The following is a 13,848-nucleotide window of genomic DNA, read 5'->3' on the forward strand; positions in this document are numbered from 1 at the left end:
GGACACTGGGGGACACTGGGGACATGGTGGCCGCAGGGACCTGCGGGGGAACCCCTTCCAGTGCGACTGTCACCTGCGCTGGCTGGTGGCCTGGTTGGCCAGTGCCACCCCCCCCGCCGAAGCCGGGCGCTGCCGGGGACCCCCTCAACGTCAAGGCACCCCATTGGCTCAGCTCCAACCCCGGGACTTCCAATGCCTCGTCTCGGGTAGGCTTAGCTCCGCCCCCCTCATCCCAGTCACCCCCCACCCCCAACAAGGTCCCCTGGGTGGGGACCCAGATGTCCTGGAGGTGACAAGGGGGGTGGGGGGTGTCCCACAGAGTTGAGACCCTTCCAGTCGCTGCCCTTCTCCTCGCTGGCGGCTGAACCCTTCGTCCTGGGGGGGCACCCAGGGGTGGCCTTGGCCCAACCCTTCGCCGGGGCTTGCGCCCTTCTGGAGTGGGACCAGTTGGCCGGAAGGTTCCGGGCACCCACTATCATCAACGGTGAGTCCCGGCACCCCAAAACGCACCTTGGTGAGGAGGAACCCCAGAAAGATGTAGGGAGAGTCCAAAAATGGGCTGAGGAACCTCAAAGATGGGTTGAGGAACCTCAAAAATGGGCTGAGGAACCTCAAAAACGGGTTGAGAAACCTCAAAAATGGGCTGAGGAACGTCAAAGATGGGTTGAGGAACCCAAAAATGGGTTGAGGAACCTCAAAATGGGTTGAGGAACCTCAAAAATGGGTTGAGGAACCCCAAAAATGGGTTGAGGAACCCAAAAATGGGTTGAGAACCTCAAAAATAGGTTGAGGAACCTCAAAAATGGGCTGAGGAACCTCAAAAATGGGCTGAGGAACGTCAAAGATGGGTTGAGGAACCCAAAAATGGATTGAGGAACCCAAAAAATGGGTTGAGGAACCTCAAAAATGGGTTGAGAACGTCAAAAATGGGTTGAGGAGCGTCAAAAATGGGCTGAGGAACCTCCAAAATGGGCTGAGGAACCTCAAAATTGGGCTGAGAACCTCAAAATTGGGTTGAGGAACCTCAAAAATGGGCTGAGGAACATCAAAAATGGGCTGAGGAACGTCAAAAATGGGCTGAGGAACCTCAAAATGGGCTGAGGAACCTCAAAGATGGGTTGAGGAACCTCAAAGATGGGCAGAGGAACCTCAAAAATGGGTTGAGGAACGTCAAAAATGGGTTGAGGAGCGTCAAAAATGGGCTGAGGAACCTCCAAAATTGGGTTGAGGAACCTCAAAAATGGGCTGAGGAACCCAAAAATGGGTTGAGGAACCCCAAAATTGGGCTGAGGAACCTCAAAGATGGGTTGAGGAACCCAAAAATGGGTTGAGGAACCTCCAAAATGGGTTGAGGAACATCAAAAATGGGCTGAGGAACGTCAAAGATGGGTTGAGGAACGTCAAAAATGGGTTGAGGAACCTCAAAAATGGGTTGAGGAACCTCAAAGATGGGTTGAGGAACCTCCAAAATGGGTTGAGAACCTCAAAATTGGGTTGAGGAACCTCAAAGATGGGTTGAGGAACATCAAAAATAGGTTGAGGAACCTCAAAGATGGCCTGAGGAACCCAAAAATGTCCTAGAGGAGCTTAGAGATGCCCTGGAGACCATCACCCAACCCCCAATGTCCCCGATGTCCCCATAGGGTCATCCCCATCCCCCCGATGTCCCCATGGGGTCATCTCCATCACCCCAACCCCAATGTCCCCATAGACTTGTCCTCCTCACCCCATCCCCACCATCTCCCCCTCCAAGGTCACCTCCACCACCCACCACATCCTTGTCCCCACAGGCTCGTCCCCTGTGGCCTGCCACCCCCTCCAGCTTGGAGGAGCCTTGGTGGTGGTGGTGGCCCAGCTTGGTGGTGGCTCGGCCGTGTGGCGCCGGGCCGGTGGCCCCGGTAGCCGCTTCATCCGCCTGCAGGCCTTGGGGAGCGGGCGGTTGCGGCGGCCCCACGCGGTGGCCAGCGCCCGCCTCGGTGGTCACTGGTACCTCGGGGTGGCCGATAGCTCCAAGGGTGGCACCAGCACCCTCTTCCGGTGGGGGGGACGGGGCTTCTACCCCCACCAGGCCCTTCGCCCCTGGCACCGCGACACCCACCTGGAGTTCCTGGAGCTGGGTGGGCGCCCGGCCTTGGTGGTCTGCAGCGGGACAAGGAGACCTCTGGTCTACCGGTGGAGTGGGGGGACCTTCACGCCCCACACGGACATCCCCCACGTGCCCGATGTCTACGCGGCGAAGCACTTCCGGCTGCGAGGTCACGTCTTCCTCTGCCTCACCCGCTTCCTGGGGGACGCCAAGGTGAGGGGCGCGGCCAGGGCCACCACGTGGTGGTGGGGGGCCACCAGAGTGGTGGGGCGTGGGGGGGTTCGGCGCTGTCACGTGTTCATTGGGGTCTGTCAACATCACGTGTTTATGGGGGGCCACCAGCATCATGGGGCCTTGGGGGTCATCATGTGTTCATGGGGGGCCACCAGCGTCATGGGGCCTTGGGGGTCATCATGTGTTCATGGGGGGCCACCAGCATCATGGGGCCTTGGGGGTCATCATGTGTTCATGGGGGGCCACCAGCATCATGGGTCCATGGGGGTCATCATGTGTTCATGGGGGTCCATCACCTTCATGTGTTCATGGGGGTCCACCACCATCATGGGTCCTTGGGGGTCAGCAAGTGTTCATGGGGGTCCATCACCATCATGTGTTCTTGGGGGGCCATCACCATCATGGGTCCTTGGAGGTCTGTCACCATCATGTGTTCATGGGGGGCCACCAGCATCATGGGTCCTTGGGGGTCCATCACCATCATGTGTTCATGGGGGGCCACCAGCATCATGGGTCCTTGGGGGTCATCACGTGTCCATTGGGGTCCATCACCATCACGTGTCCATGGGGGTCATCACATGTCCGTTGGGGTCCATCACCATCACGTGTTCATGGGGGGCCACCACCATCATGGGTCCATGGGGGTCCATGACCTTCATATGTTCTTGGGGGGCCACCAGCATCATGGGTCCTTGGGGTTCCATCACCTTCATATGTTCTTGGGGGGCCACCAGCATCATGGGTCCTTCTCCAAGGTGCCCACCACCCACCCCAACCCTTCCCATGATACCCACCACCCAACCCAACCTTCTCCATGATGTCCACCAACCCTTCCCGTGATCCTTTGCATCCAGGTGATGCGTTGGGAAGGCTCCATGTTCCGGGAGGTCCAGCAGGTCCCCGCCCGGGGCTCGATGGTCTTCCAACCGTTGGCCTTGGCCGGCCAACGCTACGTCATCCTGGGCAACGACTACGCCCCCACCCGTGTCTACCGCCTTGGCCCCGGTGGCCACCTGGAGCCCACCCAGGAGCTGATGGCACCCACCCCCCGCGCCTTCGCCCCCATCTCCTTGGGTCACGGCCACTTTCTGGTGGCCTCCAGCTTCAAGGGGGCCACCCAGATCTACCGGCACGTCACCGTGGACTTGGGGGCTTGAAGTGGTGGCAAGTGTCATGTTGTGGTGGCTGAGGGACATCAAGGGTCACGTCACCATGGAGGTGGGCACCTGGGACGTGAGGGACATCAGGTGTCACGTCATCATGGAGGTGGGCACCTGGGACGTGAGGGACATCAAGGGTCACGTCATCATGGAGGTGGGCACCTGGGACGTGAGGGACATCAGGTGTCACGTCATCATGGAGGTGGCACCTGGGGACGTCAACCATCACAGCTTGGAGGTGACTTCCTGAAGGACATGGGGACATCGGCCATGATGTCATCATGGACCTGGGCACCTTGGGGACATCAACCATGATGTCACCATGGACCTGGGTGCTTGAAGGACATGGGGACACCATGGTGGCATGGATCTGGGTGCCTGGAGGACATGGGGACATCAACATGGGGGTGGCTCTGGGGGTCTGAGGGACACGGGGGACATCAACCACCACGTCATCGTAGACCTGGTGGAGGTGACACGTCACCATGGGGACAGGAGAACGATCACCACAGCGTTGGGTGACAAGGACATGGAGATGTCAACCACCACCATGACCATCGTGGGCCTGGGCACCTGAGGGACATGGGGACATCGGTTGTGATGTCACCATGGAGGTGTCACCTGGGGGACATCATGTCATTGGGGGGTTTGAAGGACATGGGGACATCATGGTCACTTCATCATGGACGTGGGGACATCAAGAAGGACATCGTTGTGGATCTGGCCACCTGAGGGACATGGGGACACTGGCCACCACGTCACTGTGGGTGTGGAGATGTCACCTTGTCACCTTCTGGTGCCACCATCTACCCCACGTCCCCAAGGCCACCATCAACCCAACGTCACCATTGGTCCCCTTGTCACCTCCTGGTGCCACCATCTACCTGACGTCCCCAAGGCCACCATCAACCCAATGTCACCACGTCACCTCCTGGTGCCACCACCCACCCCACGTCGCCAAGGCCACCATCAACCCAACGTCACCATTGGTCCCCTTGTCACCTCCTGGTGCCACCACCCACCCCATGTCCCCAAGGCCACCATCAACCCAACGTCACCATTGGTCCCCTTGTCACCTCCTGGTGCCACCATCCACCCCATGTCCCCAAGGCCACCATGTCACCTTGTCACCTCCTGGTGCCACCATCTACCTGATGTCCCCAAGGCCACCACCAACCCCTCCAGGTGCCACCACCAACCCCTCCAGGTGCCACCACCCCCCCCCACCCCCAGTGCCACCATTAACCCCTTGTCCCTCTGTCCCCTCCTTGTCCCCCCTGATGCCACCACCGGGGACACTCCCCTCCCCCCCCCCCAACAAATAACCTAATTTGCATATTTTAACATTTTTAATTAATTCCCCCCCCAAATAAACCAGCTCCTCCCCCATCCCGTGTCATCGGGGCCACCCGTGGGTCCCCTCTGGGCTTGGGGACACTTGGGGACACTTGGGGACACCTCAGCACGTGCTGGCAGCTCCTGTGGAGAGATGAGGGGTCAGAGGTCACCTGGGTGTCACCTCCCCCCCACATGGACACCTGGGTGTCACCTCCATGGTGTCACCACCCTGGTGTCACCTCCCTGGTGTCACCTCCACGGTGTCACCTCCATGGTGTCACCTCCATGGTGTCACCCGGGGTTGGGGACAAGGGGACTCACCGGGACCGACGAGGTGGGACGTCTCCGGAGGGGGATGGTGGTGGCTGTGGGGGAGGGTCACGGGGGGGGTGTGACACCCTGATGTCCCCATGTCCCCCCCCGTGTCCCCAATGTCCCCCCGTGTCCCCCCATGTCCCCCCGTGTCCCCCTGTGTCCCCAAATGTCCCCTCATGTCCCCCCATGTCCTCCATGACCCCCCGTGTCCCCCCGTGTCCCCCCGTGTCCCTCCATGTCCCCCCGTGTCCCCAAATGTCCCCAATGTCCCCAGATGTCCCCAGATGTCCCCAGATGTCCCCAGATGTCCCCAAATGTCCCCAGATGTCCCACCTGGCTTTGCTCCGGCACTTGCACTTCCCACCTGGCAGGGGACACAAGAGGTGACACGTGAGGTGACACGAGGGGACACGAGGGGGGACACGAGGGGGGACACGAAGGGACACGAGGTGACACGGGGGGACACGGGGGGACACGGGGGGTGACACGAGGGGGGACACGAGGGGGGACACGAGGGGGGACACGAGGGGGGACACGGGGGGGGACACGAGGGGGGACACGGGGGGACACGAGGGGGGACACGAGGGGGGACACGAGGGGACACGGGGGGACACGGGGGGGACACGGGGGGGACACGGGGGGGACACACGTGGTGACACGAGGGGACACACGAGGGGACACACGAGGGGACACACGAGGGGACACACGAGGGGACACGAGGGGGACATGAGGGGACACGAGGTGACATAAGAGGGGACACACGAGGGGACACACGAGGGGACACACGAGGGGACACGAGGGGACACGAGGGGGGACACGAGGGGACACGAGGGGACACGAGGGGACACGAAGGGGGGACACGAGGGGAGACACGAGGGGACACGAGGGGACACGAGGGGGGACACGAGGGGGGACACGAGGGGGGACACGAGAGGTGACACGAGAGGGGACACGAGGGGGGACACGAGGGGGGACACGAGGGGGGACACGAGGGGACACGAGGGGACACGAGGGGGGACACGAGGGGGGACACGAGGGGACACGAGGGGACACGAGGTGATATGAGGTGACACGAGGGGTGACACGAGGGGTGACACACGAGGGGACATGTCACCCCCTCCCTGCACCCAGGGGACATCGAGCCCAGGGGACCACCCTGGTGACATGGAGACCCCCCCAGGTGACACGGGGACCCCCCAGGTGACACGGGGACACCCAGGTGACACGGGGACCCCCCCAGGTGACACAGGTGACATGGGGACCCCCAGGTGACACTCACTGAGGAGGACGATGACACCGATGACACAGAGGACGGCGGCCACCACCAGCCCGGCCATGCGCAGGCGGTGCCAGTCTGGGGGGGGGTGACATGGTGGGGACACCCCTGTCACCCCCCTTGAGGACCTGTCACCCCCCTTGGGGACACCCCTGCCACCCCCTTGGTGACCTCCCTGCCACCCCTTGGGGACATCCTTGTCACCCCGTTGGTGACACCTTTGTCACCCCTTGGGGACACCCATCACCCCCTTGGTGACACCCCTGTCACCCCCTTGGGGACCTGCCACCCCCCCCTTGGGGACACCCTTGTCACCCCTTGGTGACACCTTGTCACCCCCTTGAGGACCTGTCACCCCCCCCCTTGGTGACACCCTTGTCACCCCTTGGTGACCTCCTTGCCACCTCCTTGGGGACACCCCTGTCACCCCTTGGGGACACCCTGCCACCCCCCCCTTGGGGACACCCCTGCCACCACCCTTAGGGACACCCTTGTCACCTCCTTGGTGACACCTTTGTCACCCCTTGGTGACACCCCTGCCACCCCCTTGGGGACCTCCCTGCCACCCCCTTGACGACACCCTTGTCACCCCCTTGGTGACACCCATCACCCCCTTGGGGACACCCTGCCACCCCTTGGTGACACCTTTGTCACCCCCTTGGTGACCTCCTGCCACCCCCCTGGGGACACCCCTGTCACCCCCTTGAGGACCTGTCACCCCCTTGGGGACACCCCTGTCACCCCTTGGTGACCTCCTTGTCACCTCCTTGGTGACCTCCTGCCACCTCCTTGGTGACCTCCTGCCACCCCCTTGGGGACACCCTTGTCACCCCCTTGGGGACCTGCCACCCCCCCCCACTCACCATACTGGAAGGGACTGGTGGTGGCATCTGGGGGGGAAGGGGTGGGGTCAGAGGGACCCTGGGCAGGGGAGGGGCACCAGTATGGCCCCACCCCCATCCCAGTAGCACCTGCTTCCAGTCCCAGTATGGCCTCCCCCTCCCAGTATGGCCCCCCCCCCCCATATCCCAGTAAGACGCCCACCACTCCCAGTATGACCTCACACCACTCCCAGTATGACCTCACACCACTCCCAGTATGGCCTCCCCCTCCCAGTATGACCCCGCCCATATCCCAGTAAGACACCCACCACTCCCAGTATGACCTCCCACCACTCCCAGTATGGCTCCTCCCTGCTCCCAGTATGATCCCACCCACTCCCAGTAAGACCCCTCCATATCCCAGTATGATCCCCCCCACTCCCAGTAAGAGCCCCCATCTCCCAGTATGACCTCCCACCACTCCCAGTATGGCTCCTCCCACTCCCAGTATAACCCCCCCAGTATGATCCCCCACATCCCAGTAAGACCCCCCCCTCACTCCCAGTAAGAGCCCCTCCACTCCCAGTATGACCTCCCACCACTCCCAGTATGGCTCCTCCCTGCTCCCAGTAAGACCCCTTCCACTCCCAGTAAGAGTCCCCATCTCCCAGTATGACCTCCCACCACTCCCAGTATGACCCCCTCCCACTCCCAGTACGACCCCTTCCCACTCCCAGTACAGCCCCTCCCCTCCTCCCAGTTCATCCCAGTTTGTCCCAGTCACTCACCGGGGTTCCCTCTCGCTGGGGCCAAAACTGGGGGGGGGCAAAAACCAGTTGGGGGGGGTCAACCGTCCCAGTGCCCCCCAGTTACCTCCCAGTTTCCCCAGTTCCCCCCCCAATTCCCTCCCAGTTCACCCAGTTCCACCCCAGTTACTCCCACTACCTCCCAGTTCCCCCCAATTCCCTCCCAGTTCCACCCCAGCTACTCCCGGTTCACTCCCAGTTTCCCCAGTTCCCCCCAATTCTCTCCCAGTTCTCCCAATTACTCCCAGTTCCCCCCAGTTCCTTCCCAGTTCCGCCCCAATTACCCCCAGTTCCCTCCCAGTTCCCCTCCAATTGCTCCCAGTTTCCCTCCAGCTGCTCCCAGTTCTCTCCCAGTTCCCCCAGTTCTGCCCCAATTAGCCCCACTTCCCTCCCAGTTCCCTCCCAGTCCCCCCCTCAGTTCCTCCCAGTTCCCCCCAATCGCTCCCAGTTCCCCCCCAGTTCCCTCCCAGTTCCCCCAATCGGTCCCAGTTCCCCCCCAACTACTCCCAGTGCCCCCCCAGTTCCCTCCCAGTTCTCCCCAGTTCCCCCCCAATTACTCCCAGTTCCCCCCATTCTGTCCCAATTATCCCCAGTTCCCTCCAAGTTCCCACCCAGTTGCTCCCAGTTCTCCCCAGTTCCCTCCCAGTTCCACTCCAACTACCCCCAGTTCCCTTCCAGTTCCCCCCAATCGCTCCCATTTCCCCCAGTTCCCCCCCAATTACCCCCAGTTCCATCCCAGTTCCCCCCCAGTTCCCCCCAGTCCCCCCTCAGTTCCTCCCACTTCCCTCCCAGTCCCCCCAGTTCTTCCCCAACTACCCCCAGCTCCCTCCCAGTTCCTCCCCAATTGCTCCCAGTTCCCTCCCAGTTCCCCCAATCACTCCCAGTTCCTTCCCAGTTCCCCCCAATCACTACCAGTTCCCTCCCAGTTCCCCCAGTTCTGCCCCAACTACCCCCAGCTCCCTCCCAGTTCCCCCCTCAGTTCCTCCCAGTTCCCCCCCAATTACTCCCAGTTCTCCCCAGTCCCCCCCAATTACTCCCAGTTCCCTCCCAGTTCCCCCCAGTTCCCCCCCAATTACTCCCAGTCCCCCCCCAATCGCTCCCAGTTCCCTCCCAGTCCCCCCCTCAGTTCCTCCCAGTCCCTCCCGATTACTCCCAGTTCTCCCAGTTCCCTCCCAGCTCCCCCCCAATTACTCCCAGTTCTCCCAGTTCCCTCCCATTTCCCCCCAAATACCCCCAGTTCCCTCCCAGTTCCCCCCAGTCCCCCCTCAGTTCCTCCCAGTTCCCTCCCAGTTCCCCCAGTTCTGCCTCAACTATCCCCAGTTCCCTCCCAGTACCCCCCAGTCCCCCCCTCAGTTCCTCCCAGTTCCCTCAATTACTCCCAGTTCCCTCCCAGTCCCCCCCAAATACTCCCAGTTCCCCCAGTTCCCTCCCAGTCCCCCCCCAGTTCCCCCAATTACTCACAGTTCCCACCCAATTACTCCCAGTCCCCCCCAATCGCTCCCAGTTCCCTCCCAGTTCCTCCCCAATTCCTCCCAGTTCCCCCCAGTACCCCTCAGTCCCCCCTCAGTTCCTCCCAGTTCCCCCCCAGTTCCCCCAATTACTCACAGTCCCCCCCAATTACTCCCAGTTCCTTCCCAGTTCCCCCAGTTCCCTCCCAGTACCCCCCAGTTCCCCCAATCACTCCCAGCTCCCCCCCAGTCCCCCCTCAGTTCCTCCCAGTTTCCCCCCAATTACCCCCAGTTCCCTCCCAGTCCCCCCCAATCCCTCCCAGTCCCCCCCAGTTCCCCCTCAGTTCCTCCCAGTTCCCCCAATCACTCCCAGTTCCTCCCAGTTCCCTCCCAGTCCCCCCTGATTACTCCCAGTTCCCCCCAGTTCCCTCCCAATCACTCCCAGTTCCCCCCAGTTCCCCCCCAATTACTCCCAGTTCCCTCCCAGTCCCCCCCAATCCCTCCCAGTTCCCCCCAGTCCCCCCCAGTTCCTCCCCAATCGCTCCCAGTCCCCCCCAGTTCCCCCTCAGTTCCTCCCAGTTCCCCCAATCACTCCCAGTTCTTTCCCAGTTCCCCCCCAATTACTCCCAGTTTCCTCCCAGTCCCCCCCAATCGCTCCCAGTTCCCCCCCAATTACTCCCAGTTTCCTCCCAGTTCCTCCCAATCGCTCCCAGTTCCTCCCAGTTCCCTCCCAATCCCTCCCAGTTCCCTCCCAGTCCCCCCCAATTACTCCCAGTTTCCTCCCAGTCCCCCCCAATCACTCCCAGTTCCCCCCCAATTACCCCCAGTTCCCTCCCAGTCCCCCCCAATCACTCCCAGTTCCTCCCAGTTCCCCCCCAGTCCCTCCCAGTCCCCCTCCAATTGCTCCCAGTCCCCCCAGTCGCCCCTCCCAGTACCTGCCACCATCACCGCGACCCCCACTGCTCCCCACGTCATCACGTGACCTTTGACCCCTGGGGGGGGGAGGGGACCCAGCTGGGGGTGGGGGAGGGGTGTCCCCCCCCGCCCCTCCCCCCCCCTCCCAGTCCCCCCCGTGACTCAGACTGGATTCCAGTCTGGGGCGTTACTGGGAGGGCGGGGACGGCACGTCCTGGCACTGGGACAAACTGGGTGACGTGGGGGGGGGGGATGGACTCCCAGTGCCTCCCAGTTCGCTCCCAGTTTCCCCAGTTCCCCCCCCAATTCCCTCCCAGTTCACCCAGTTCCACCCCAGTTACTCCCAGTACCTCCCAGTTCACCCCAAATCCCTCCCAGTTCTCCCCCAACCACCACCAGTTCACTCCCAGTTTCCCCAGTTCCCCCCAATTACTCCCAGTTCCCCCCAGTTCCCTCCCAGTTTCCCCAGTTCCCTCCCAGTTTCCCCAGTTCCCCCCAATTCTCTCCCAGTTCTCCGCAATTACTCCCAGTTCCCCCCAGTTCCCTCCCAGTTCCCTCCCAGTTTCCCCAGTTTCCCAACAGCTGCCTCCCAGTTCCGCCCCAATTGCTCCCAGTTCCCTCCCAGTTCTCCCCCAGTTACCCCCAGTTCCTCCCAACTGCTCCCAGTTCCTTCCCAGTTCCCCCCATTCTGTCCCAATTACCCCCAGTTCCCTCCAAGTTCCCACCCAGTTGCTCCCAGTTCTCCCCAGTTCCCTCCCAGTTCCACTCCAACTACCCCCAGTTCCCTCCCAGTTCCTCCCCAATTGCCCCCAGTTCCCTCCCAGTCCCCCCCTCAGTTACTCCCAGTTCCCCCAATCACTCCCAGTTCCCCCCCAGTTCCCTCCCAGTTCCCCCAATCCCTCCCAGTCCCCCCCCAATCCCTCCCAGTTCCCTCCCAGTTCCCCCCAGTTCCTTCCCAGTTCCCCCAGTTCTGCCCCAACTAGCCCTAGTTCCCTCCCAGTTCCCCCAATCGCTCCCAGTTCTCCCCAGTCCCCCCTCAGTTCTTCCCAGTACCCTCCCAGTTCCCCCCCCAATTACTCCCAGTTGCTCCCAGTTCCCTCACCTTCCCCCACACCAGTCACGGGCAAAACAGGTCCGGGGGGGGCGGGGCTACACCTGGGGAGGGGGCGGGGCCACCGCGAGGGGGCGGGGCCACAGGTACCAACAGCCACCCCCCCCACCACCCCTGGGTGCCCCCCAGACCCCTGGGTGCCCCCTTGACCCCTGGGTGCCCCCCCCCACCCCTGGGTGCCCCCCACCACCCCTGGGTGCCCCCATCACCCCTGGGTGCCCCCCACCACCCCTGGGTGCCACCCATCACCCCTGGGTGCCCCCCCCACACCCCTGGGTGCCCCCCCAGCACCCATGGGTGCCCCCCCTGACCCCTGGGTGCCCCCTGGGTGCCCCCCGGCACCCATAGGTGCCCCCCTTGACCCCTGGGTGCCCCCCCAGACCCCTGGGTGCCCCCCCACACCTCTGGGTGCCCCCCCCATACCCTTGGGTGCCCCCCAGACCCCTGGGTGCGCCCCCATCACCCCTGGGTGCCCCCCTCGACCTCTGGGTGCCCCCTGGGTGCCCCCCCAGACCCCTGGGTGCCCCCCAGCACCCATGGGTGCCCCCCCAGACCCCTGGGTGCCCCCTGGGTGCCCCCCCTGACCCCTGGGTGCCCCCCAGACCCCTGGGTGCCCCCTTGACCCCTGGGTGCCCCCCCATACCCCTGGGTGCCCCCCTGGACCTTTGGGTGCCCCCTGGGTGCCCCCCAGCACCCATAGGTGCCCCCATAGACCCCTGGGTGCCCCCCCTGACCCCTGGGTGCACCCCCAGCACCCATGGGTGCCCCCCTGACCCCTGGGTGCCCCCTGGGTGCCCCCCACCACCCCTGGGTGCCCCCCATCACCCCTGGGTGCCCCCCATCACCTCTGGGTGCCCCCCCATACCCCTGGGTGCCCCCTGGGTGCCCCCCCAGCACCCATGGGTGCCCCCCCCTCATGTCTGGGCCCCTCAGAGGCATCAACAGCCCCTTGTTCCCCCCTCCCCCCCCCCCCACCCTTGACCCCGCTGACCCCCAAGTGCCACCCACAAAGGACCCATTGAGGCGCTTCCTGTCACCCCCCCCCACCCATGGGGGTCACAGCGGGGACACCCCCACCCTGGGTGGGGGGGGACAGGGGGGACACCGACGGGCGACACGGAGGGGACCCGGGTGTCCCCACCCCCACCCAACGCCACCCAGGGGTCCCTACCCCCACCCAACGCCACCCCCAACAGGCGCCCGGCACCCAGGGCCTATGGGGTGTTCCTGGGGTGGGTGCTGGGTGCCACCGGGTGTAAAGCAGGTGTAGCGTGTTATGGTGGTGGGTGTTATCTGTGTGTACACATGTACACCCATGTGTAAGCCGGGTGTTGTCTGAGTGTACACGTCACACCCATGTGTAAACCAGGTGTTGTCTGGGTGTACATATGTCACACCCATGTGTAAACTGGGTGTTATCCAGGTGTACATATGTCACACCCATGTGTAAACCAGGTGTTGTCTGGGTGTACATATGTCACACCTGTGTGTAAACCAGGTGTTATCCAGGTGTACATATGTCACACCCATGTGTAAACCAGGTGTTATCCAGGTGTACATATGTACACCCATGTGTAAACCAGGTGTTATCCAGGTGTACATATGTCACACCCATGTGTAAACCGGGTGTTATCCAGGTGTACATATGTCACACCTGTGTGTGAGTGGGTGTTATCCAGGTGTACCTATGTCACACCCATGTGTAAACCAAGTGTTATCCAGGTGTACATATGTCACACCTGTGTGTGAGTGGGTGTTATCCAGGTGTACCTATGTCACACCCATGTGTAAACCAAGTGTTATCCAGGTGTACTTATGTCACACCATGTGTAAACCAGGTGTTATGCAGGTGTACACATGTCACACCCATGTGTAAGCCACGTGTTATCCAGGTGTACACGTCACCCACACGTGTGAGCGGGTGTTATCCAGGTGTACATATGTCACACCCCAGTGTAAACCAGGTGTTATCCAGGTGTACACATGTCACACCCATGTGCAAGCTGGTTGTTATCCAGGTGTACATATGTCACACCATGTGTAAACCACATGTTATCCAGGTGTACATATGTACACCCATGTGTAAACCAGGTGTTGTCCGGGTGTACATATGTACACCCATGTGTAAGCCACGTGTTATCCAGGTGTACATATGTACACCCATGTGTAAACCGGGTGTTATCCAGGTGTACACATGTCACACCCGTGTGTGAGTGGGTGTTATCTGTGTGTACATATGGACACCCACGTGTAAAACAGGTGTCATCCAGGTGTACATATGTCACACCATGTGTAAACCAGGTGTTGTCTGGGTGTACACATGTCACAGCCACGTGTA

At 62.1% G+C, this 13,848-nt stretch overlaps 2 protein-coding genes across 2 annotated transcripts in view; one reads left to right on the top strand and one right to left on the bottom strand.

Moving 5' to 3' along the window:
* The window catches only part of LOC137677432 (leucine-rich repeat LGI family member 4-like), an 18,906-nt gene extending 14,037 nt beyond the window's left edge, over positions 1-4,869 (top strand). Inside the window, exons 7-10 of the mRNA XM_068424736.1 lie at positions 37-206; positions 320-484; positions 1,791-2,299; positions 3,175-4,869. Of these exons, the coding sequence (XP_068280837.1) occupies positions 37-206; positions 320-484; positions 1,791-2,299; positions 3,175-3,477 (1,147 nt within the window). The 3' untranslated portion in view covers positions 3,478-4,869. The remainder of the gene's footprint in view (positions 1-36; positions 207-319; positions 485-1,790; positions 2,300-3,174) is intronic.
* Positions 4,820-10,447, bottom strand: LOC137677446 (FXYD domain-containing ion transport regulator 3-like). Its single transcript, XM_068424751.1, has 7 exons — positions 10,420-10,447; positions 8,019-8,045; positions 7,273-7,299; positions 6,413-6,487; positions 5,467-5,497; positions 5,140-5,183; positions 4,820-4,959 (listed from the first exon to the last, which is right to left on the bottom strand). Exons 1-7 carry the CDS (start codon positions 10,427-10,429, stop codon positions 4,940-4,942), a joined length of 234 nt encoding a protein of 77 aa, XP_068280852.1. The 5' UTR covers positions 10,430-10,447; the 3' UTR covers positions 4,820-4,939.
* Between the last annotated feature and the right edge of the window lie 3,401 nt (positions 10,448-13,848).

This window comes from Nyctibius grandis, unplaced genomic scaffold (genome assembly GCF_013368605.1).
Source record: "Nyctibius grandis isolate bNycGra1 unplaced genomic scaffold, bNycGra1.pri scaffold_59_arrow_ctg1, whole genome shotgun sequence".
In the NCBI taxonomy this organism is placed as follows: domain Eukaryota; kingdom Metazoa; phylum Chordata; class Aves; order Nyctibiiformes; family Nyctibiidae; genus Nyctibius; species Nyctibius grandis.